The 26,272-nt window shown below is 45.6% G+C and overlaps 1 protein-coding gene, 1 long non-coding RNA gene and 1 other non-coding gene across 7 annotated transcripts in view; 1 reads left to right on the plus strand and 2 right to left on the minus strand.

Annotated features, from left to right (window-relative positions):
* Ctdp1 (CTD phosphatase subunit 1) overlaps window positions 1-17,659 on the minus strand; it is a 105,733-nt gene extending 88,074 nt beyond the window's left edge. For all 5 annotated transcript variants that reach the window (XR_012446959.1, XM_074069599.1, XM_074069598.1 and 2 more), the window contains exons 1-4: window positions 17,331-17,659; window positions 4,970-5,053; window positions 4,220-4,313; window positions 2,444-2,572 (exon numbers count right to left, since the gene is read on the minus strand). Coding sequence is in view for 4 of the 5 variants with exons in the window: in XM_074069599.1 (XP_073925700.1) it covers window positions 2,444-2,572; window positions 4,220-4,313; window positions 4,970-5,053; window positions 17,331-17,644 (621 nt within the window). In the remaining variant the exon portion in view is untranslated. The remainder of the gene's footprint in view (window positions 1-2,443; window positions 2,573-4,219; window positions 4,314-4,969; window positions 5,054-17,330) is intronic.
* Trnav-aac (transfer RNA valine (anticodon AAC)) lies at window positions 1,536-1,608 on the minus strand. The gene has a single exon. It is a non-coding gene; the product is annotated as a tRNA-Val (tRNA).
* A 184-nt stretch (window positions 17,660-17,843) lies between the features above and the next one.
* On the plus strand, window positions 17,844-26,049 carry LOC141422436 (uncharacterized). Its single transcript, XR_012446960.1, has 2 exons — window positions 17,844-21,724; window positions 22,328-26,049. It is a non-coding gene; the product is annotated as an uncharacterized lncRNA (long non-coding RNA).
* Window positions 26,050-26,272: the final 223 nt, after the last annotated feature.

The following is a 26,272-nucleotide window of genomic DNA, read 5'->3' on the forward strand; positions in this document are numbered from 1 at the left end:
ATGCTAACTACTCCTGATAACCACCTGTGGTAACAATTTTTAGGACCTCTGATGAGAAATGCAAATGACTCCTCCAGTCACTTTGAGCCTCACTACAAAGATCACAGTGACAGTGCCAGGCCTCCCACCCAGGATGGACAAAACCATGCACTTTTGCTTCTTCACACACTGATATGTGTCACATAGCAGAGACACAGCAACTGCTTAGAGTAGACCCTGCACAAGGTCTGCTGATGCGGACAAACCAAACCATGGACAGCTTTAAGACACAGCTTCACTGGTTTACACGAAAGCTGAGACAGTGTTATAAATTACCTCTGCAGACAGATGAAATTGGTACCAACTTGCTCACATGATTAATGCAAACAAGTCTGCTTTTCTTAGGAAGGTAAACTTCAATCTTTCAAATCCTGTTTATACTAATTTTCTCAGTAAAAATATTTACTTTTAACAACTAAAAAAGGTAAACTTCTTAAGCCTAGATAAATTTACACTAGCTCTAATTAATCATACTGCTGATGGTGAAGTTGTTCTGCCAGAAGATGTAAGGAGTGTGAAATTTTAGTAACAGCTTTCACCCTTCTCAACAGCAGCAAGTCCAACAGCTGTACTATAAACTTCCTGAACAATACAGGCCAGGTTCTCCATAGTGAGGAATTAAATGTCCCTTTTCTATCCGGCCAGTTGGTGTCCAAGTGTCAGGCTGCCCAGTCCTATAATCAAAGTCTCAGCAGGGGACATGGATTACAAGCATGGGTGGCAGGCACAGGCTATAAGGGGTCCCTAGATATAAAGTTGAGGGCACCTCGTGGCACTTATTAGCAGAGCACTGCTCATGCCTAAGCCATCCCACATAGACATGAGGACACTATGATCTATCTGCTAGATATCCCACAAGTGAGAGCTAGGTCAAACTGTCTCATTAGACTAAAAATGCCCTACTTCAAATGCCCAATCAACACAGCAACACAGGCAGAGAGGTATGTGTGGAAGGCATCTTCCTAAAGTCCTGTGCCCTTGAAAACTTAATCACTTACACACACACACCACATTGCTTCATGTGACAGATAATCACTATAACTAAAAATACAAGCCCTATTGTGGAGACTGATTAGTGCCATAAAGAAACTCACACTCAACCTCCAGATGGACACTATAAGTTAAAATATCTCCTGATGTACTTATTAGGCCAGTCTTAACAAAACTTCAATTCTACATAGCTGTCATTAAGGTGTTTTCACCAGACCTCCCCCATGTCCATGTCACAGCCTTGGCGGTTTAGCCAGGTGAGGAACCCTGGCTCTGCAGGGGCCTCTCCTCTGAGCTCTGTGGCTCTGCTTCCAGTATCATCATCTTTTTTTTTTGATGGCACCGGGATTTGAAATCACACTTGCTAGACAGGCATTCTTATTGCTTGAGCCACTCTGCCAGCCCCTCCAGTATCTTCTTGACTCTAGACGTACTACAGGGGGCTCAGTCCTCCTCTGTCAGAAGACACCTACATGATGTATTAAGACCTTTGAACTCTGTTTTTTTGGTGGTACTGAGGTTTGAACTCAGGGCTTTATGCTTGTTAGGCAGATGCTGTACCACTTGAGCCATACCCCCAACCTGTTTCCTTTCTGCTTCAGTTATTTTTCAGATAGGGTCTCTGCTTTTGCCTGCAGCTGGCCTTGGACATCAATCCTCCTTAAACTTCCTTAACAGCTGACATTATAGACATATACCATCATGCCTGGCTTATTCTGTTAAGATGGGGTCTGGCTAACTTATGCCTGTGTTGGCAATGAACTACAATCCTCCCAACCTCCACCTCCTGAGTAGGTGGACTGTAAGTGTGAATCACCACACCTGGCTGATTGCCAACATTTTTAAAACATGGTATTAACACTGCCCTCTGTGGCACAGGCCTCAGTGAGCGCTAAAATCCTTTTGCTCCTCAGCTCAACTTCTTATTTCATTCCAACGAAGTGGCTATGGAAAAGTTTACCTGCACTTGAATAGGGTTCTGCCCTCAGCCCCTTCCCGGTCCCAGGAGAATTCAGTTTCTACATGGTACCTCTGCCTTCATCTCTGGCCTAGCATCTCATGGACACAGATCCAGGCATCGTTTGGATCCATGATCCAGGCTCATGGACACAAAGCATCCTCCCAAGACCACTGCTCCAGCACCAGATGCTCATGTTTCAGGGCCACTGTCCTTGCAGGTCTCCAGCTCCTCATACCTCTGACTGGTACCAATGAGTGGAGGCATCACACAAAGAGGTATTTACAGTGCTACCTCGAACAGCTTAGAGCAGTGGATATGACTGACTAGTAGTCTTTTCCTCAAACCCAACTGGCCCATGGAAAATTATTTTAAAAACAAGATAATACCCTTTTGAATGGAATCATGGGATCTATAGTCTGAAGAGACATCCTGGCAATGGCTGGCATCACTTACTTTGTTTGACATCTGGGGACAGTGCTGCTCGGTTGTGTGGATCAGTGTCTGGTCCAAATCAACCATGAGGACCAGTTTTCTGTTTCGATGTAGTCGTTGCTGGTCTTCTCTTCCTAGTAGTTCAGCTTGCTAAAGTTGAAAAGTTAAAAAGAAAAATGACAAAGTGAGTACATTTGGATCCAAAATATTATTATGAAATAAACACAAAAATGCCAACAGGTTCCTAACCAATGCTATCACCTTCGCCTGCTCTGCTGTGGCTGACGACACACACCATGTGAGGTTCACAGCCCGCTGTGCACTTGGCCTGTGCCTTGCTGCACACTGACCCAATGTTAGCTGCTAACCACGAGCTAGTTTTGTCTGGTCCAAACTTGTTCATGGCTGTCTGACTTGCAATGGTAATTGTGTAATTTAGTTAAATTTGTAAACCAATGAAAAGGAAGTGAAAATGGTTGTTTCTATAAAAATGCAGCTGAATGCTACAGAAACCTCAAAACGAGCCACAAAATTAATGAGAACAAGTTCACCCGAGAGGTGGAAAGACAGCACCCTCCTGATGAGCTAGGGAGGCACAGGCCCCAGAGTGAGGCTCTACGCTGTCACTTCACTTGAGGAGCCCAGCTGGGTCCTGGAGACAAACAACACAGTCACCTACACTGGAGGTCAAATGGGGGACTCTGGTGAGAAAGGGCCACCACCCAACCTCCAGGACTCTTGATAAGTTCTATGAAACTAAGCACTTCAGGGTATGCATCATGGTATACCTCTCTTTAGCTGGCACTAGTTATTGACATACAAACTCCTGGTCTTGTTAGATTAGACAGGTCAACTTCTGCCACATTCGTTCCTTACAGGAGCTGGCAGGAAAGACAGGTGATGCTTCCTTCTTTTTATCTCCAAACTTCCTGGTTTTACACACACATACACTTAAAGGTCAATAATTCAGGAAAACCAGAATCATGGCATTCTTTCCACAAAAAAATAAATTTGATATGGATATTAAAAAGCACAAATCTAATAAAATCCTAGCGCTGAAAAATGTATTACCTACCTACAAAAGCATACAGCCCTGAAGCAATCTAATAACTCAGACAAAATACTGCTTGTCACGAACTCTGTCCCCTAGTGGTGGGGACAGCACCTCCTGCTCTTTCTGGGCTGCCCACTCCCCACAGAGCCAATCTATGCAAACACCAGCTGTCAGGGTGACTCACAATACTGAAAAAGGCAAGCCTCTGAGCTCTGTTCCTTGTATGACCCCCTCCTAGCCCTGAAGAGGGCCCTGTTCTTGGACAGCAGTGCCCCACAGTCTCCCACTTTCACTACTCTTTGAGGCAGCATTTGCTATGGCATCCCATGGGGACCAAGGGCAATTCCTGGAGAGCCAGAGAGTCCAGTGTCCTCGTCCCTCACCAGTCCCCACTCTCAGTGTGGGCTATTATGAACCTGCCCTGCACATGTCTTTGCTGGTACCATCACCTCTGGAGCTCCTGTATTCAGGTGCCTATCATGACCCTTCCAGGAATAGTCTGGCTCAAGGGGAACCCCGGCCGAGCCAGGTGGCTGCATCGAGGGTCCCTGCCATGTGAATCAGGAGCCATGAGGCCTCAAGGCACCCATGTGGGCAGACTTGTTTATGAAGAACAAAGGAAATGAGAAGCCAGCGCTGCCTTTAAGTTTTCAGGAAGACAGCACTCCACACACGAGGACTGTTTCAGAAATGCATGTCCCATGGTCCCTCTACAGAACCCATAAACCTGCTGCCCCACTCACCTCGGAGCTCACCATCAACTCTGGCACACTGTGAACCATGGACACGGTCGCTGTGGACAGTGGCACCTGCTGCTTCCCATTCTTACTCTGCAGCCTTTGGATGCAAGAAGAGTGTCTGGTTAATGCACATAGGATGGGCTTTCAGTTTGTGCTGGAACTGACGCTCACTACTATTTTAGCACAGAACTCTCTTCCGTGGGTAGCCACGGGAATGTCCTCCACTGTCTGAAAACAGTGAAAAACACGTCAGAAAACTGAGCTCTAGGTGACACTTGCAGTTACAGCCATGCTTACGTGTATGGTTGCTGTAATACTTACAAATTAAATGCTCCATGAATGTAAACTGCAGACACATGGAAACATAAATGAGCCCTCAACATGAAAACACAGAAAAATCCAGCAATAGCTGTCCACACTGCTACACAGATAGCGTAGAGTACCACTTGGCATCATGGGTCAGCTGCCCTGGGGGTATCCAGGAATGCTGGGCGTTGAAACTCTGCCACCTTGAAGGTGCTCCACACAGCAAGAGTGAGCACAAACCTCAGCCCATGACATTCTCCACCACACCTGAGCAGAGCACGCAGCAAAACCAAGGGCTTCCAGAAGGGGTAGACTAAAAACTAAAAGGACCGCCCCTCGGGAACTGGCTAAAGGACCAGGCCTGCCCTCGAGGCCTGCTACCTCTGTGCCCACAGCCCATCCACATCCAAATCTGAGGCACTGAGCCTCACTCCCAGAGATACTCACTGGGTCAGGTCTTGGCCACATTCAGCGCACAGGCCCTTCATGACAACAGGGTGGCTACATCCCTCCAATCTCACCAGCAGTGCTCTGAAAAGTACGAGAGGGAAGCAATTACAGACTACAAAGGAAGAACAGTCACATGATGTGAAAAGGCACTGAGTGAGAAAAGAGCCCAAATCTCTGTACCAGTTCTACCTGATTCCTGCACAGCTCAGACAGGTTCCCTCTCCCATCAGGGTTGCATTTGTCTGACTACAAAATGAAGGGACTATACGCTGTAGGTCTCCTATGTAAAACAAAGAAACCCCAGCCCTTTGTTACATAAAAAGACCTGAAAAAAATTAGGGATGTAACATAAGAATGGTCTCAAAATACATTAAATACGTATATATGATCATCTTACATTTCTGATGTTTATAAAAATTAAAGCTTTGCTCATTAACACAGTAAGAACAAGTGGGCATAATTCCAAAACAATAAACTGTCATTCCCTCTCGTGGACGATTCCCAATCTGGGCTCATATTCACCTAATTTTTTTTCTGATGGAACTATTATAATATTTATAGACTTCAAATTTCCTTTGAGACAAGGTTGCACTATGTAGCCCAGGATGGCCTTGAAGCCTTGAAATTGCAATCCTCTTGCCTCAGTCTCCCAAGTGCTGGGACTATAGGTGTATACCACCACACTTGTCTTCCTACTTTTTATATAAACACAAAAACTATTTTTTGTCCTATGTTCAAAGGCTCGCATCTTGTTGCAGAAGCCTTGGAAACAGGGGTTACTGCAGACAAATTTCAAGGCTGAAAACCAGGGGATGCTGGTTTGTATTCTATATCCAGAGCCCCCACATGGCACAATGGGAGCCTGCCAAAGCAGCGGAAGGCTAACACAGTCTCAATAGGAGTGTCACCTTCCAGCAGTCAGCGCTGCCTCTGCCCTGCTCTATGCACTCACTACAACAGTGCTCCGCCTCTCACATCTAGCCCACCCAGCAGAGGCTCCCCAAGAGCCTGACCTGTGCACTGCAGGCCAGGCAGAGCATGCTGCTGGCCATGGGCAGGGGAGCACACATCCCTACCCGGGAAGATTCGCGTGGCCCACAGAGATGGAGTAAGAGAGAGGGACCAAGGGTAAACCTCCGAGTAGCATCACAGGAACAAGGCAAAGCCTCTCTCCCACGTCCAGCCTCCCCATGGACATGGCCTGGGAGAGGGACCAGTTCCAACTGCAAATACGTCCCGTGGTTTTTGACAGAAGTTCAGTGGAGGAAGGACAACCTTTTCCATGAATGTGCTGGTGTCGTCAGACATCCACAGGCAAGGGGAAAAAAAGAAAAACAAGAACCTGACCAAAGTAATACCTTATAAAAAAATTAAGTAAAAATGGACATGCATGTGAAGCTATTTGCTTTAAACAAACAAAAAGGAAAAAAACATCTTTGGGATCTTGGTTTAGGCAGAGTTCTCAGACTTGAAACTGAAAGCCTGATTTATCAAAGCAAAGCTGTAAGTAAAAACATTTGCTCTGGAAAGACCCTGCAAGAATGAAGGAAAGGAACAGACTGGGAAGGGATGTCTGCAAACCACAGTCCCAATAAACACCTCGTATCCATTTAGGAGAACTGTCACAACTCAGTAGTAAAAACCAAACAATTCGATTAAGAAATGGACGTAAGACATGAGCAGACACTTAACCACAGAAGCTGTGTGGATGGCAGAGGAGTGCACCTAAGTGCCTGACATCAATGGCCAGCAGGATGTGCAAACCACAGGGAGCTGAGCCACCTCACACACTCACCAGATGGCTAAGGAAAAGCCAGGGAGCGCAATGCTGCCGAGAACAGTCCCACTGAGGGTAGGATGTCGATTGGCTCAGCTGCTAGGGAAACAACAAAAGTCCACAAAACAGGGACACTCTTGGAGCTCCAAAGAATCAGCTTACCATTGTCTCATAAATTAGAATGGCCAGAGGCTGATGGCGAGGAAATGTGCCCAGACCAAGGGCAGCAGAGGGCCCTTGTCCATACCAGGCATTCCATAGGTGCCTCCCTACATCAGACTGAGATTCCCAGGCAGAGCCAGGCGCACAGACTAACAGCTGCTGCTGGTTCAGAGAATGGAAAGCCTTTTCTCTTCCTGCCCCTACCAGTTCCTCCTGAAACGTGCCCCATCAACTTACCTTCTCTTCCTAAGATGTCCTCCTCCCATCTTAATGTCCACCTAAGTATCTTCCCCAACTGTCCCCCTCCAAAAAAGGAATGGACCAAGCCCGCACTGGACCACACATGGCTACTTTCTTACCAAAACTATCTTATCCTCTGGTGATCACATGTGGCAAATGATGCCTCAGCTTTCGTGGACATTCACACCCCACCTGCTGATGGCCCCGGGGATTGGTCCATACACCAAAGAGACAGCTGCCCCCGTGGTGCCATCACAACTCGTCAGCAGGCCCCCTGCACCTCCATCCCCTTTAGAGGGACCTCTAGCTTTCACAACTCCCTCTGACCAGTGAGTGGTGCACTGTCCTGCCCAACACATGGATGTACAATTGTTGGCTCATTTCTTACTCTTCACTGGACTTCTTGGCACAGTGTGGATAACCTGTTGGTATGTATTTGTGTATTTCTGGACCCTTCTGATCCACAATTACGATGCATGTGTCTATTTTTGCACCAATATCACATTATCTTGATTACTGTAACTTTATGATAAGTCTAGAAACCAGAACTCTGTTCCTTTTCAAAATTGCTACTCAAGGTTTTCCACATTTCTATAAGAACTTCAGAACCGGCTCTCCAATTTCTGCAAGCACATCTGCTGGACTACACTTGAGTGCTCATCAGCACCTCCCACGTTCCCACACAAGCCACACCTGCCACACAAGGAAGCACAATGAGTGCCCTCACGTGATATGTGTGTGGTTAGTATAAAGTCACACACACGGAAGGTCCCTCTAATCCTTAACAGAGACTGCCTATGAATACCATCCACCGTTCTCCACCTCTGGGGAAACTATGGTGTCTTGTATGGTGGCACCAAGCTGCCACCAAGGACAGAGCTATAGAGCTGCATGGGAGGTCTGCTCCAAAGGGAGCACTGATAACAAGGCCATGTGCTCCAGTAGGCTCCGTGCCCAGCTTTGCCTGCACTGGAGCACAGGCCAGACATCGAATTGTGGGCACACTTCCTCTCTACATACCATGCTCCCTCAGGTAATAGGCTCAGTTTCAGAAACTGGACAGAGGGGGTATAAACTAAGCAAGTGATATGCACTACAATGTCTGTAAGGTTTAATGAGAAGGGAGGCTCAATTGAATGTGAGTGTTGGAAAACAGCACCCAGGGAAGGAGACAAATGCAGGTGGTTCATTTTATCTGAAGCAGAAGGATGCTCTGTAGACAAGGTAACCTATGGGTCTTGACAACTGAGGAGAAGACAAGTGAGGGAAGAAATGAAAGTACAAGAAGCAGGACTGTGCAAAAGTGAGGGTGTGGTGTGTGCTAGGAGCTGCCCATCTTGTGCTCTTCTTTGACGCCTTTCTTACAAACTGTGTGGGGGCATCATGCAGCTTTCTATACTGGAGCTCAAAGGTTTTGTCTATCTTATTCTATGGCATGGATTTTTGCTTCCCTGAAGACACCTCTGGATGTCACACCTAGGAGATCAGGGTGGCTTGCTCAAAGTCCCACAGGGCCTGGGATGCCTGCAGCACAGTCATGGGGCACATGATCCCCCATGTGCCCAGGCTGGCATACAGGGAATAAGATGGCACACTAGCTTGCAAGCTGTCTGCTCACTGAGTCCACCAGCACTCTGTGTTCTGGAGCTATCCATCCCCAGTGAGAACATTGGAAACTGACTCACAGAATGTGTGACCTGAGGACCATACTAGAGGGCAGTACAAACCTCCAGAAGCATGCCCTCGGCAGGACCCAATGTGTAGCACAGGGTGAGTAACTCAGACTCTCTGCATTCCTTGCCAAAAGCTTTGATTTCAAAGCCTTGACACCTATTCTCCTTGACACGTAACCTTACTTCTACCTACAAAAATCTATATTCGTAAAATCATTAGGATACATATTTATTAAATTTCAGCTTAACCTCTCCAACTCGAAGTGACCCTGTGAGTCCCTATCCCTTATCAACCTTGAAGGATGAGCTACAAGACCAGCACAGGAAGTTTCTCAATGCTCCTGCTGTCCAACCTAAGCCACAAGCACAGCACCTCCTCTGGCTTGACAAGGCTGCCAGCACAGGGCAGCCAGCTCCCTCAGAAAGCAGCAGAATACACGCCACACAATCTCTTTTAAGGTAGAGGATACAAATGTGTTAAATCCAAAAAGTGGTCCACAAAATCTCAAGTCTAAGCAACATCAGAAACCTATTATATGATAAACGAAATGCCAATGCTACAACCTCTGGTCTAAGAAGAAAAGGTGATTAAAAACATAATATGCTGGAGGTGTGGCTCCCGTGGTATAGCCTTACCTAGCAAGTAAACCTCAGTACTGCCAAAAAAAAAATTAACACGTACGGAAATAACTCATTTGGGCTAGAGATGTAGCTCAAGTGCAGACCACCTGCTTCATAAGTACAAGGACCTGAGTTCAAACTCCACCTGAAAAAAGAGGTCCCCTCCCCCCCAAAAACCTTAATACTACTGGTATGGTAGTACACATTTATAATCCCAGCACTCAGGAGGTTGAGGCAGAAGGATAGATTGGCAACATAGGAAGACCTTGTCTTTAAAAAAAAAAAAAAAAAAAAAAGGAAAACATAACAGCATCTCCATAAACAGAGCAGGATGAGTTCTCAGTCTTCAGAGGCCACGCAGTGTTCCTGACAAGTGTCTGCTGAAGGTCAAACAAAATCTCCCTTGCTGCCTCCAGTTTTTGGAGCCTGGGGAGACAGAGGAGAGCTCTTGACAAGGGTACTGGCCCATAACAGCCCAGACAGAGCAAAAGGTCTTCAAAAAGCCTCACATGTGCAGCCAAAACCAAAAAAGGTTTGTTTGGGGTCAGAGTTTCCTAAGAGCTTATGGTAGTTACAGACCAACAAACTATTTCTGTCAAGATACTTAGTTACGCTAAGAAAACGAGTAACTTTCTACCACAGGCATCTGGCAGACACCATAGTGACCCAGTGATCAACATCTAACTTCACAAGATGGGACCAACTGAGGTTACAAGCTTCTGAAAGGACATCACTGCTCCTCACCAGTCCTATCCACACACCTAGTCACAATGTAACCAAGGGACATCTATGAAACAACCTACCAAGAGGAAGAAAGAAAAGACAGAACTGACTGATAAAATTCAACAAAAACACAGGGAAGAGTTTGCTTCTGCTAGAGGAAAACCAAGGAAGCACGCAGGCACAAAACACTCTGTGCACACGCTACTTCCTGACTGTGAAGATTGCACAGGGTTATGTAAGATAGTACCTTTGCTTTTAGGAAAATGAAGTACTCAGGGGAAAGTGACATCACACTGCAACTTAGCCTCCAACTCATCAGAGAAAAATGGCATGCACAGAGAGAAAGAAAAAGCGAACAGGTAAATGCTGAATCTGGGAGAGCTGCAAGAAGCTCACGTGAGAATTCTTTGTATTGTCCTTATAACTATTCTCTAAGTCTGAAACTAGGGCTGACAGTCACTTTTTGTTGCTGTTATAAAATACCTGAGGAGCAAATCAACTTAAAGGAGGATCTGTTTTGGCTCATGGTTTCAGTGTCCAAGACTGCTTGGTCCCATCACTGTGGGCAGGTGGTGAGGCAGCACATCCTGACAGAGAAGAAGTGCTGAAGCAGATTGCTCACTTCATGGTGGCCAGGAAGCAGAGAAAGAGAGACAGGAAGGGGTCAGGGACAAGATATACCCTTTGAAGGCATGCCCCCAATGACCTACTTTCCTCAATCAGGCCCCACCTCCTCATAATAGTCCACTGAGTATAGATTAGTCCATTGATGAGGTTGGCACATTCATTATCCAATTATCTCTCAATAGTACCACTAGCTGGGGACCAAACCTTCAACACATGAGCCTTTTTTAGGGGGACAGTTCTTTACATCCAAACATAACAATGTCCCAAAAACCAGTTCGAAAGAAAGAAAGAACATACTTGTTCTGTCTGTAACCACAGGGACAGGTAGTACTGTACTGAGCTGACCATTCAGACAGTAACCTACAGCCAGAGCTGGGCTGTCACTGTACTGGGCACCAGCTCAGGATGCACAGGGATGGGACAAAGTCTGGCACATCTGGACAGGCCAGGTTCAGAAGTCGTTACCAAATGTGCAGCTGTTAAGGACAAAGTCTAAAATAAGAATGGTGAGTCCAACTTCCAATACCATCAGAGAAAGCCAAAGGAGCAGTTCGTCAGATTCAACTCCAATTCTCTATAGACATCTCTCAACACAGAACTAGAGCTGCTCCTGACCCGTCTCAAAAGCATGGGAGCCACATGCATGCTTTACTTACCCACTGCCTTCTGTTGGGAAAACACCTCCAAAGAAATGGAGCTGGGGGTGTAAACACGTTGAGCCTTACAAAGCTGTAACTATTCCCGCTGCAGGCTCAAGATAGGAGGCCAATGCTGCTGCGGGGTAAATCGAGCTGCTAAGAGCACCAGACTAAGGACTGGGTAATTCCCATCAAGTTACAGCCAGTACACACTAAAGCCTGCTTCAAAATGGTATGAAATCAACATTACTCACAATTTAAAGGCCCACATTAAACTACTGAAAGTCTTTGAAAGCCACTTTGAAAGACAAATACTAAGTTAAACATTAACACAAGTTCTGAAGTTACAAGTAATGTATATATTATGCTAACTAAGTAGTATTTAGAAATCCATTGAGGGATCTGCTTATAAAATTAGGAAGTGTATGTATCTTTTAATACCTCATGACCAATTTGAAATTGGTTTGCTCCATTTTCTCTAGATTCTTTCTTTACTTCAAATATAAAAAGCACTCTTCCTGAGACAATGGACCTTCACCAGTTGTGATATTTAGCTTTAGTATCAGTGTTGGTACACTGTTTTAAACTATACTTAAAACTGATTTACCTATTCCTCTATACCAGTGTTTGATGGTTTCATTTAATCCATTTAACCCTAACTTTAAATTTCATAATACCTACACAATTCTTAAAACCTACACATCATTTTTAGGCAAACATGCCTCAAAGTCCACCTGGTTCAAAGGCCTTTATTTAAAAGCTTAAATCAGAAATACCTAAATAGCCTCAAAGGTAAGTCATGTATACACACAAAACTAAGGAAGTAAAAAGACCTGATGGTTTTCTGTTAAGTAAAATCCAGAAAGCTGAGTAGGGTACTACATGCCTGGAAACCTAGCACTTGGGAGGCTGGAGCAGAAGGATCTGGAGTTCAAGGCCAAATTGAGCTACCCTGTCTCAAAACAAAACAACAAAAAAGAAAAGAAACAAAACTGCATCCTAAGTACAGATAAACTAAATTTAATGAGTTCTGTTAAACAGTTACAATATCCCTAGTTTCAGATATGAATGTATTAACTGAGTAAATCTTTTAAACAATGCAGATGCCAACAGAGAGCAATACGGTTATTCAACTAAAAGAATCTATTAATTCATCAAGATTCTTGATCTCAAGATGAAAAAGAAATTTCCTTATTTCTAATTTGAGAGGATTATTTTAGTGCACTGACTGAAATGTGTTAGGTTTTTAAACATCTTACTACCTACTTTTATAACACTGAAACATGGAGCTACTTTAGGTTGCACTCTATTCTAAGTGACTTTATCACAGTCCAAGAGTTTTGGTTCTAAATCCGATGAAGGATTTCTTGCTTTCAGTGGCGATCTCAAGCCAGCACTGGCTGGGCAGACACTTTTTCAGTAGCAGGCCACCAAACCCACATCCACAGCCCACACTTCTGTCAGCTCTTACTGGTCCCATACATACCCTGATTACTTTAGGTATTCCACGCCCCGCTTTGGGGACTTCAGTGTCTTTCCATAAATGACAATAGGAAAAAAAAAAAAAAAGCAACAATCAAAACAAAAAAAAAAGGAAAATCAAGAAGAACAAGGAAAATTTGACAAACCAATAATTTATTTTGTTTCTGACAGATGTGTCTTGTCATAGTATTTCCAATTACAGTAATTTAAATTCCATGAATGTTACACTAACAGCTACATACTACCTCTCTCCCTATTGCCCACACTGGGGATCTCTAGGGATGAGATCCAGCCCATGGAACACAGAGGAATAGCATTTATACACTCCAGCACGCGGTGTGACATGCACCACGCCACTGTGGACCTGCAGCTTCCTTCCAGAGTTCCTTTTTCCATCTGACAGAATGAAGTGCTATGGAAGCATACAATGCTACCACAGTGCAAAATGACAATCTAGTAATTAATTAATGTCATCCAAATGTAGCACTAAGTCCTAGAACTGTTCTTTGTCTAAAAAGCTCAGATGTGGTCAGGCCAAATGTTTTTAATGACCACAAAAACAGTGATAAGAACCGCCACACATGCCTGCTGGTTGCATGTAGAGGAGACTCTATGGAGCCACAGTTCCATTGCCTGTCTCTGCAGTACTCTGCTTCAATATCCAGCACCAAACCACATGAGGCTCACCTCAACAGACTCAATGTTGTGCTCTAAAGAATTTTTTAGACTTCAGCTCTAAATTCCACAGGAACAGGATCAGAGCTTATTCTCTGTCTCCTGGCACCTGTGAGAGTGCTGGCCACAGGTTACATGAGCTGCCTGCCTTGGTCAGTTTCACACATACAGAGTTTCAGCAAAAACAAGTTACTGAGAAGCAGCCTGTCAACAAGCTTGACTATCACCCAAGTCCACACACTCAAGCTGCAAAGTATCCGTGCTTCCACAGCCCCAGCTCAGAAAACTCAATGACCTTCCTTCAAGAGACTGCCTCATTCTTCAAAAATAAGCATGCTACCAGCCCTGTGAGGAATCAAAAGGAAGAAACACTCATGGGTAGGAAACCCCATAGGTGCTTGTGGCCAGATGCTCCTCCACAAAGCCTGCAAGAGCATAGGTGATCAGACCACTGACAAAACACAACTCTTTGTGGGAGGGCTAGAGGAGAGGTTTCTTAGCACTGACTTTCTGTCACAGAAAGAGCAAGCCAGAAGTGGGGGGAGGGGGCGCGGGTGGGTGACCATTCAGTAACATCTGTGAAGGATCAGACTGTAGAGCACAGAGACCAAAGGGACCTGGAAGTGGAGTTTCCATCAGATCCTAGCCAGCTGGATTAACTTCATACTGTGCAGGCAGCCGGTCAACAACACCTCTGACACCTGAGCTTCCAACCGGTCTGCAAAACTGGATGCTGCTCTGACAAGAGACACAGGTTCCACTGGTAGGTGGAGGCTGGAATGAAGGGGAAGAAAGATCACAAAGAGAACCCTTCCCTGCCCATTAGTGAGCTGAGGGTAGGCCAAGATTCTCTTCACAACAGCTGTAAATTCACCCAAAACTTGTTGGGACAAGCTGCGGGGGTTCTCTGAGGATCAACACACAATACCCAATCTATAAAGGTTTAATGCAAACATCACCAAATGGTGGCTCTCCTGTATGATCTTAAGAACTTGAAGGCTAGACGGGGTGATGCACAAATGTAATCCCAGCACTCAGGAGACTAAGGTGGAAGATCACAAGTTCAAGTCCAGCCTGGGTTACATAGTGAAAATAAATAAACAAAAAACCACACTTGAGACTTTGAGCAAGACTGGGGAGCTGTTAAGATAAATCAGTTACAAAATAGCCTTAATTGTGATTCGGGGGATTTGCTCATCCCAAGTTAAACATCTGGGGCTGTCAAGCAGAAATACAGATGAATTGGTAATGGTGCCTCTACCCTGACATCCTCAGCTTTCAGTCTAAACCAGGAGTGAAGCCACCAACTAGGGCTGTGGAGTTGATGCAGGACACAACCACCCCAACAATCAGAGACTGAAAGCAAAACGAGGGAGATCCTTTTAAAAACAAAGTACTACGGCTTAGGTCCTTAGAGAGGGCAAAACAGTTAGTTCCTCACTAACCAAGGTTTAACGCTCACGAGGAGCACTGTTCAGCATCAGGATGGAATTCTACCCAATGTTCTTTACTTAATCACACAAGGACACACATCTCCATTACAGATGCTCATTGTGGAGGGACTATGAATGAAGAGCTATGCAGACCTCTACCTGCTGCTCCCTCTTGGCAGATATCAGCCAAGCTGTGCAGTCTACACAGCAGATGCTGCCCTATGAACAACTCACTAGTAAATGATAGCTGTATTAAATCTCTGTCAAGAGTGATTTTCAAACTGTGTCCCTCAAAAACACAGCAAGCATTTTGGGGAGGCAAGACTGCAGCCCCCTCCAACCAGGGCAGACTGAACGTCCAACTGAATTGCACTCAGCACTAAATTCATGCACAAGTGGAATTCAACTCAAAGTCATGAAAATTATTTCAAAGAAATCATTAGAACTGCCACAGGAAACACAAGCAGGGCTTTAAAGCCACTGCTAACTGCTCTCAAATGGACCTATCACACCTGTCACTTGTGCACATGCAGGAACACCACTGGAAATGTGACTGTCTTATCACCTTGATGCTCCCTGGAAGGCGTACACAAATACACATGAGCGATGGGAATAGGGAAGGACACATTTTAAATTCAAGGTAATATTGTTTGTGGCTTTCTCTGAAGCAGGGATTCACCTGCCAATCGTGGATTGGTGGTTCAGGGATTAGTGAGCCTCCCAGGATTACAGGAATACCTTAGGTGCCACCTGGATGCTTCATCTGAGAAGTTACACAAGTCATCAGTTTCTCAGACTAGTGTGACAAACCACTGCTATAAGACACCCCAAGATCTCAAACACCAAAAGGAGAAAACTACCAGCTGTTGGGAACCTGTCACCAAACTAAATTGGCTGGTTGTGTAGGTCAGTGAACTGGGTGGGTCTGATTCATTAATTGATAAGAGTTTCTATGTTGATTAGTTACATGACCAAGTCACATACCTTGCTGGGCCTCAGTGTCCCCTTCTGTACAAACAGAGGAGCAGAATGAAATAAGAAGAGCTCTTCAGTTTGGGGGGTTTCTACCAGTGAATTCAGAAGTGCTGAACTTAACCTCCACAATCCATGACTTGAGACTAAGTGCTAATAAGGGCCCAAGTGAAGATAAAGTAACTTCTGACATACAGACTGTGCTCACCAAGTCCACAGCACATCCTTCTGAAGGAAGTTATGCACACAGCTCCCTCAGAGGTCACAGCCCTGAAATGGCACATTTTCTGCCTGCTGGCCTCATATTCCCAGTCTCCAGCATTCACTGGGTAGCAGTGAGCACCTGAATCACAAAGCAAAGACCCATCTCTGAGGCTGGGAATTAAAGGCAGAAAAGACGGCGAAACAGAATGTTCTGGGTGTGTGACAAGACGCCAGTGCTGTCCTAGTCCTTACATGAATGGCAAGTAGCAAACACTCAATAAAGGCAGGGTGCTGCCAGCCAAAGAGAGGAGGGGCAGAGGTCACCAGAGCATGCCAGCAAGCAGCCCAGACAGAGTGATGTCCTTTCCCAGGGGAAGCTCTCTTGCCCAACCTGCTGTAGGCAGGAGCGCTTGCCTCACCCTGCAGTTTGTTTCTTACAATCAAAACAACCACAGCCATGTGCTCAGAACACATCATTAGCAAATTCAGACATAAGGTAAGCAGTTACAGATCAAATACTTTTAAGCGTAAACATATCCCTTGATGAAGGTAGGGCGCGGGCATGACAGCTACGGAGTTCACACATGGTTATGTACTGCCCTCTCATCTGGATGCAGGCCGGGTTCTGCCCCCTCCTTAGCTACGATGCAGAACGCCAGGTTTTACAACCGCGTTTCACAAAGTTTTACAAGAGTTTAAAGACATGAACACGCCCCGCAGTTCCTATTTCTATAACGAGTCTGGAACCTGTTTTAGTAGTCCTGTACAACTGAGCCACCCGGGTTAACCTGACTTAGAGATGGAATCCACTCCACCTTCTTACAGAACAAAAGGAACTAACGCAGTTTTCCCAAGGGAGCAACTTTGGGTTGCTAGGAATTTCTTTCTAAAACTCAAAATGCCTTTGGGTTGGTACCTTCACGACAGGGGCTGTTCAGCCTTAGAAAGACTCACTGCCGTCCAGGTCCCCCTTCCAAAGCTGTCATTCAGCAGCTCATCCCAACACCCTGCCCACCAGCCCGAGCTGCAGCACTGCATCCCGCGGGGGCCGGCCGCGCAGGACCCCGGTCCTACCGGGCCCCTCCCCCTGGCCATTTCGGGACTCCCTCCCTCCCCGGCTGGCCCACTCACCCGGGGACCACAACCTGGCCCGGCTGCGCGCACAGCTCACGCACCACGCCGGCGCGCTCCGACCTGAGTCTGCGTTCGGCCCGCGCGGCGCGCACACAGCCCCCGGAGGCGGCGCGGGCTGGGGCTGGCCCGGCAGGCTGCGCGGAAGCGACGGCCTCGCACACGGCTAGCACGGAGCCGATGCGCACAGTCGCGCCCGCCGCCACCCTCCACTCGAGCAGGCGCAGCGGCGCGGGGCCCGGGCAGTGCACTTCGGCCACGGCTGCCGTCAGGGCGCCATCGGCGGGAACGCGGGCGGCGGGCGGCGCCTCCATCGCGGCTGGGGCGGGCGGACGGGCGGTGAGGACCGCGGGCGCTCAGGGCGCGGCGCCCACCGCGGGCGGCGGCGACACTGCGGTTCCCGCTCGGACACCGGCTTCACCCGCCACTCGGTACGCGCCCGCTTCCGGGAGGCGTACTGACGTCACGGAGGGCGGGGCTAATGACGTGCCACCGCCTGGTACGTGCGCTCAGGCCCCCGAGTACACACCAGGGCCCACGCGGGGCTCGGAGGCGTTGGGCCACACCCCTGGTGAAGTGCGCAGGATCGCATTGCTAAGAATGTCGGCATGCGAAGCTGATCCCTATTACAAGACTCCCGTCGCCCCCTAGGTCTTGACATTGCGAGACTACCGGTCCCGACATGCAACGCGGGTCCCTGTCACAACTCCCGTCACACACTGCGAGAGCCGACGCCGCGAGACTACGGATCCCTGCACGCGACGCGGACGGCCGTTCCGGACTCAGTGACTCCGAGGTTTCGACATCGCGAGACTACGAGTCCCGGCATGCAACGCAAATTTCTGTCCCACAACTCCCCTGGCGCACTGCGGCGTCGCGAGACTAAGGGTCCCGGTTTGCGTCGCACTGCGTCCGGGTTGGGGAGGAGCGTGCGCAGTGACTGCCGGAGTCCAGCCTTGTCTTCCGAGCCCGGTTCTCTGCTGCTGCCCGCCGCCCCGCCCCCTGTCTTCACGTTGCGGCACGTTGACTGGTTAGGTCTCTGGGGACCATCGCGGGCGTGACAACGCTGTCGGGAGGCCTTATTCGTGGGGACGTGGGAAACTCGGTCGTCGGCGGCGTTTTCGCAGGACCGCTCTCTAAAACGGCACCCAGACATCCGGGAGCGCGGACGAGATCACCCACCGCGGTGAGGAGACCCGGGACCCCGACCCCGGCCGTGAGGACGGCCAGGCCCTGGGGCGGCCTGAGGATGCTGGCAGCGGGTTCCGCGCCTCCCTCCGCAAGCCGCGGGCCTTTGCCCCAGGCGGTGTGTGTCCACTCTTGTCTCAGAATAAGGGCTGCGAATAGCGCCCAAGGGATTTGTTTTTGTAGATTCAAACAAGCAGTCCAAAAGGTGACCTTAAACCGGTTGCAGCAATTGCAGTGTGGTCGGAAATAGCGCCGGTCACTGATTGGTCCTCCTTCATTTATGTTACGCATTCCAGTAAGAATTGCGGCAAAGTTACCTATTGCTCTAATGCCATCGGCAAATATACAAGGCACCACGTTGAAGTAAAGTTTGAGTTAATTATTTTGCCGAAAGTGAGACCAGGGCAGGGAAAGCCATCGTAAACTACAGTCCCTTACAGTAAAAGCTTAAGAAAGGATGGGTTTCTGAATCAGAATTTTTCAAGTTTCGATATTTCCACAGCAAATATCCTATGCCAGTTCAGGTTACATTTTGCTGTCAACTGAGTTACACAAAACTTTCCATGTTATGAACTCTACATCTGGGGCTTAGGAAGAACATGAGTTCTACATACAGGATAAAGAGTCAACTTTATGGCCTAGTGGAAGAAGAGCTCTCTTCAATACCACTTCAATCTGCTTTCCCTAGACTGTTTTTCAAACTCATGGGGAGGATTGTATCCATTTTCCTTGTTGGGAAATGTTCCCTCCAGACTGCACCGTGTCCTCTGATGAACTGACAAGGGTCAGTGCCAGACAAAGATGAGATGAAGAGGGAAGACAGTAACTGTTGGGGAGGAATGTGACCTCAGGAAGGCCAGGTTTCCCAGGCCTGTGAACTTCATCTGCACATTTGTGTAACTGTGCAGAAGACCCTTCGCCTGTTTCATAGACAAACGGGTCTCTCAGAGACTTGGACGACACTACCTTACATTGGGCCCGAAAATTAGCTCAAAGTGGATTGAAGACTAAACAGACCTAAAGCTGCAAAGTCTCTAGAAGGAATCATGGGAAAAGCTTCATGAGTCTGGGTTTGGCAATGACTTCTGGTCATGTATGGCGCTAAATGCACAGGTAATGAAAGTAGAAAGGCCAGTGGGATTACAGCAAGCATAAAAATTTATGCTCATCAAAGGACACGATCACAATCCCAGCTACTCAGAAGGCAAAGTAGGCAGATCACTGTTCAAGGACAGCCTGGGGAAAGTTAGTGTGAGACCCTGTTTGAAAAACTAAAAGCAAAAGTGTTACAGTGCTTGCCAAGCAATCACTAGGTCCTCAGTTCAATCCCCAGTTTAAAACAAACCAAAAGACACAACAGCGAAAATACAATCTACAAAAGGAGAGAAAATACTTATAGAGTAATTTGTGCTGCATATGCACCTTTGTCCTTTGGGGAGCAGCCTCTCAGGTCTGCATTCAGGGCTCCAAGCTCTGACCCTCTTGGGCTGTGCTATGCTGGTGTGACCTCTTGGGCTCTGCATTTGAGCTGCAGAGCCTTGGCTTTATACATACATACGTACATGATTCAGATTGCATATGTTGAGGTTGAGTGACAATGCTACCCCATCCTGTGCTCTCCACTTGGGAGGGCAGTGCCATGCCCATCCATTCACCTGCTCAGTGAGGCCAGAGGCCTGCCAGCTTCTCTAGACCTCACCTCCTAGATTTGGCTTAGGAAACAATTTGTGAGCATTTCTGCTCATAAGGCAGTGTTCAACAACACAGCTGTATAGGGAGAAGAAACTCCTGCACTGGAAGAGTTTCCACCAGAGGTTAACATTCATGCTAGTGTCCTTTCCAGGCCACCTCCATACCTGCAGCCAGCCTCTACCGCTTCAGCTTCCTTGCCTCCTGTTGCCAGCTTTTCTGATCTGATTCACCTTCCTAAAGTCAACCTGTGCCTGTTCTTACGTATTCTAGTGGAGTCCACAGCTCTCTCCATCTGTCCTCATGCCCCTCTGAATTGCTCCTTTAACCTGTTTGTGTGTCTCCCGGAAAACACATTCTTCTCTGCCCATTTGGAGCTTTCTGTGGATAGACTATCATAAAACAAGCCTCAAGAAATTTAGGAGCATTGAAACCTGGCCACATGTCTTCTCTGACCATGACAGAATTAAACTAGAAATCTACAAGGAAGAAAGTTAAGGAAATTCACAACTGTGTGAAATAAACATATTCCTAAATAACAGAGGGTCAGAGAAATCATCACAGAGAGCAGAAAATGTTTTCAGATGAATGAAGATAAAAACAAATTTATGGGCCAGGGATTCAAGTGGTAGCTGCCTGCTTAGCAAGCCTGTAGCCCTGAAGCCCTGAGTTTCAAACCCCATACTGCCAAAAAAGAAAAAAGACAACAACAAAAAACTAAAACTAATGTAGCTAAAGCAGTGCTTAGAGGGAGATTATAGCTAAAACACAAGTATTTAAAAGGAAGAAATGTCCCAAGTCAATAATCTAGCCTTTGGCTACAAAGAATCAGAAAAACAAGAGCAAATGGAACCCAAATAATGACTAGAGAAGAAATAACTGGAAGAAAGAATGGAAAAACAGTAGCCAATCCCAACAAAACTGAACGTTGGTTTTTTTTTTTGAAAAAAATTGAACAAAATGAAAGAAAAAAATTACTGCCAACTTTACAGAAAGGAAAAGGAAAAAGGATTATAAAGGACTGTTATGAACTATATGCACTAAATTTGGACAAACTCATAGAAAAAGATGCAGAAATTGAAGGAATAGAAAATATGAAAAAGACCTGTTCCCTGCTTCATCTGATTAGGCCCCACATCCTAAAATTTCTACTATTACTTCCCAGTAATGTCACCAACTCGGGACTGAGCCTTTGGCACATGGTCTTCGGAGAACATTTCAGAAGAAATGTTCTGGGGGTGGGGCAGTACTGGAGTTTGAACTCAGGGCCTCATGCTTACAAGGCAGGCTCTCTACCACTGAGGCACTCTGCCAGCCCCAACCCATTCTGCCTCTGACCTGCAAAGATTCATGTTCATCTCAATGGAAAATACATATAGTTCACCTTCAAGAGTCCCCAAATTTCCAGGAGTTCCAGTATTATTCAAAAGTCCAAGTCCAAAGTCTCCTGAGATTTAGTGCAAATTCTTAGTTGTGTGCAACTGTGAAAATGAAGAAGCAACTTACAACCTCACAAGGTAAAATAACACAGAGTAAGTATTCCCATTCTAAAAGGGAGGAACGGGAACACCAAGGAAGTATCAGACCAAAGCAAGACCAAAATCCAACCAGGAAAACATTAATCCTGTAGCTTGATGTCCAGTATCTGGGGCATGTGCGCTCCAAAGGGTTTGGTCACTTACATGACCAAAGAGTGGTCGCTAGTATGACCACTCTTGGGCTGGTTCTGCTCACTGCAGAGCTTTCCTTTGCAGACATTCCATGTTCCTGGCATATCCAACTTCGGAGGTGTTAGGGTTTGAATATGTGTTGAAGCCTTGGTCCCCAGGTGGAGATGCTGTTTTGGAAGGTGCTGGAAACTTTAGGAGATGGGGCCTAGCCTGAGGAAGTAGGTCACTGGAGGCATGTCCTAGGTGCTATATCTTGCCCTGAACACAGACTCCCCTTCCTCTTTTTGCCTCCTGGCCACCACAGGTGAGCAGCATATGCCACACGCTCTTGCTGCCATTACATTCTGACCTGCCTCAGACTCAAAGCAATAGATTCAGTCAATGATGGGTTGAGTCCTCTGAAACAATTACCCAAAATAAAGCATTCCTCTCTTCACTTGTTTTTCTCAGGTATCTGTCATAAGGAAGAAAAGTCTAACACATGGAGTCTCCATTGCAGCTTCAGCTTCATTCTCAGAGCTTCATGCATTGACCTTTCAGGGGCTTCCCAGAGGGACTCTGAATATGCCATTCACTGCCTCACTTTCCAGGGTTTCATCTGATACCATGACTGTATAGCTCTTGCATTCTGTATGCTTGATAGACCAACATCATTTAGATGATGCCAAAGTCTGCCATCAACTTGAGCTGTACCTGGGCTGCTTAAACCATGGCTTCAGTGGGGGGACTGACTAGGAAGTCAGTGCTACCAAGGTTTAAACTCAGGCTTTTGCACTTGGTAGACAGGAGTTCTATCACTATAGTCAAGTCTCCAGCTCAAAACAAAGTCTTTGAAAGAAGTTTATACTTTAACTCCCTTTAGCCTGTGGTGGGTGGGCTCTGTTCAATTCTAGTACCATGTACTTGGCTTCTTTTTGATGGCACTAACTCTTCAGTAGCCACACGCTTCTTGACCACAACTTTAAATGTGCTCCTTTTCTGACTGTACTGCAAGTTTTTCAAATCTGCCTGCTCTGCTTTTTGCTTCCAATTCTTGCAACAGGTACTCAAAACTTGCTTTTGCTAAAAAGCACTGACTCTTTGGGCCCATAAATAAATTAAAGGCAGGAAAAAAGCTTGGTGTCTCTGACTCCATTTTGTATCTGAGCCATTCACCTTGAAGTCATCTTGGAATCAGAAAGGACAGAACTGATTGATAAACATTTTTACAATAGGAATGGAGGAAACTGCCCCCAAGAAAAGGAACAGCAGAGCTCCCACAGGGCAGATCACCACCAACAATCGTAGTCAGCTTGCATACTAGCCAATTAACTTGCATTCTGGCTTGTTAATTAATCTGATCCTTTCCCCCTTTTTGTCTACATGCTGGAGAGCCCAAAGTTAACTAACTCCCTCTACTCTTCAATTACACCAGGCAGTCTTCTACCCCTTCTCTCTCTCTGACCTCTAGAGAAGTAAACCTGTCAGGCATGACATACAACTTCAGAGATGTGGTACCCAGACTCTTGGCAAACCAGGGCCAGCAGCCATTACATTTTCTCTCACAAGTGGGCAACAGAGCTTTGAGAGGTTGACTCTCCCTGCTCTCTGTCTGACAGATAATAAACCTTATTTCCTTTTCCTCAAAACTCTGCTCTTGTCATTTGTGAATTGGCATTGAGGCCAGGGGCCTGGCTTTCTGGTAACACAGTGACTTGCTTATTCTGACCAGATTACTCCCCTCAAGTGATGACAGGAATAACAACTCCAGAACTTCCCCAAACCACGACTGAGATAATGATCAACCAGGTGATAGTTTGCTGAGACCATTTAACTATGCATACCTCTCACCCCTTGCCCTAATTCTTTCTCTGTTTAAACATAAAGCTAATTTCTGTACCCCAGAAGAAGGACTGAGGTGCTTATTTTGGTGCTTTACTGAAGGCCTCTTCCTGTGGCATGCCCAAGCCACATAATAAACCATTTCTGCCTGTATTTGGTATAATAGCAATACCCATGCCACTGCCTGAATGCTGTGATGTCTTGAAATTGCTCCACTGGATTAATTAGTCTATGCTGTTAAACTCTGACTCAAAGTCTCAGGGCAGGGACAAAATATAGACAAGTTCTTTGCTAGAATGTCACACAAGTGTTCTCTAGTCCGATTTCCAATACAGTTCATTTTCATGACCATGTTTATGAAAAGTTTTGTTTAGTTTTTTTGATTTTGAAGTTTATAAAAATGGCACCATATGTATGTACATATGTCTATTCTCCTCTTGATGGCTTTTCCATTAATCATTAGGTATCCAGATTTCATCTGTATTGTTTATGTGAATATAATCTATGTATTGTGACTTCCATGTAACATTCCAATGTGTGAGTGCTCTTTTGGGGAAGGACATTTGGATTGTTTTCACTCTGCATTATGAGAGTTCACTCTGTAGTGAACTTTGTGTTTTGTGGTGTGCACAAGTCTCAGTCTACCGAAGATGCATACCTAAGATTGGAATGTTCAGGTTCTTGAGACAATGGTTTTCTACACCTGTCCTCCATGAGCAGTGGTGCATTGTTCCCATTCATGACGTTGGACCCTGGTGTTGGACTCCATCTCTGCCAAGCTGTGTGAAAGTCTGTCTTAAAATGAAAACTTGGCACTTTCTAATATCTTTTGGTTTCACACATTTTCCTGCTTTTGTAATTAACCATTTGTGTTTTCTTCTCCATGAAATAACTATTCATATTCATTGCTCATTTTCCGGTTGGGTCATTTGCCTTAATTTGTAACAGTTCCCTACAGTTTCTGAACACAGGCCTTTTATTTTTTAATGTTATACCACCTACCAATTCTTGGTTTGTCTTTTTCATTTTGTTTTTGAGATCCTTTATGATTAGAAGCTCTTAATTTTAAGAATGCCTTCTCTAATGTGTGTTCATAGAGATATCTTTTTATAATGTCAAACTTTGAAAAAGTTTACCTTCCACAGATAAGTCTTAATGAGTGAATATTTTATAAGTGGTACAAAGCAGGGGTCTAACATCTTTCCTGCGTGATGACTGAGTGATTATCCCTGCACCACATATAGAAATGTTCTGTTCTCCATCTTTTGACATGTCTGATTCACACATTTCTGTGAATACAGAGCCTGCATGAGGTTTTCTTCTTTGGGTTACACTCAGCTGACTTTATTGATGAATCTTGACAGTAAGTCCTGAAAGCTAGAAGACACAATAGCTTGCTTTGCAAGAAGCTTCTCCAGATGTCTAGTGACCTTTCTGGTTTTTTTGTTTGTTTGTCTTGGTGCTGGGATCCAACCCAGGGCCTTGTGCATGCCAGGCAAGCGGGCCTTTCAGTTTTGCATAAATTTTAGAATTAATGTGTTAGGCTTATTGATAAAACTTACTAGGACTTGGATCAGAACATGTGGATCCATACTCCAGTCTGGAGACAATTGGCTTTGAGGTTTGAATCATCCTTCTACCACTCCACTTACGAGGGCCTGTCCAAACTCCACCAACAAGATTGTGTGATTTTTATTCACAAAGGACTTTCACATTTCTATTTTGTGTTTATTCCTAGTTACCTTATTTTTCTGTTGCTATTATGCACAATAACATTTTCTAACCCATCCATGCTGGTATATAAAACTTCAATAAAGTTTTTTAATCTGTGCTTTCATGCATCACTGTACTAAGATCTTTTATTTCTAGTAATATGAGTGGACTCTTTGGAGTCTACTTTTTATGTGAAAAAGTCATATTTACAGATAATGACTTTTATTACTTCCTTTCCAGGTTTTACAGCTTCCTTTCTTTAAGGTAAATGCTAATTTACCCTTTGTGCAGAAGGGAGCAGGGTCAGTCAGGGTGGGAGCCCTCACCTCATTCCAGATTTTAATTGAAGGCTTCTAAACACATCCCTGTTAGGAAAGATGCTTCTGGAGGGATTTTTTTGGAATGCCCTCTATCAGGTTAAAGAAACTCCATTCCTTATCTCCTAAGATATTTTTATGGGTATTTCAGAATATTACCAAATGTTTGCCTGTATCTGCTGAGATGATTATATGACTTTTCATTTTGTTAAAATAGTACTATATATGAATACTCAAGTATTCATATATACTCATGTATGTGTGATTCTGTTTATACACCTAAATAAATTGTATTTCTGGGATAACCCCGTTCAGTTACTAGATGGTGGGTAATATTTTGCCTATTATTTTTACATCCATGTTTATGAATGAGAGCCGTCCCTAAGTTTCCTTTCTTGTATTATCTCAACTTAATTTGGCATCAAAGCTTCACTGAACTCATGGGATGAGTTGGGAAGGGGTGGCAGACTTTCCCTCTTTGCCATTTCTATTTCTATTTTTGAAGAAGTTTTTGTAATCATCTACTTCTTGAAAGTTTGGTATA

Source organism: Castor canadensis, chromosome 4, assembly GCF_047511655.1.
Source record: "Castor canadensis chromosome 4, mCasCan1.hap1v2, whole genome shotgun sequence".
Taxonomy (NCBI): Eukaryota; Metazoa; Chordata; class Mammalia; order Rodentia; family Castoridae; genus Castor; species Castor canadensis.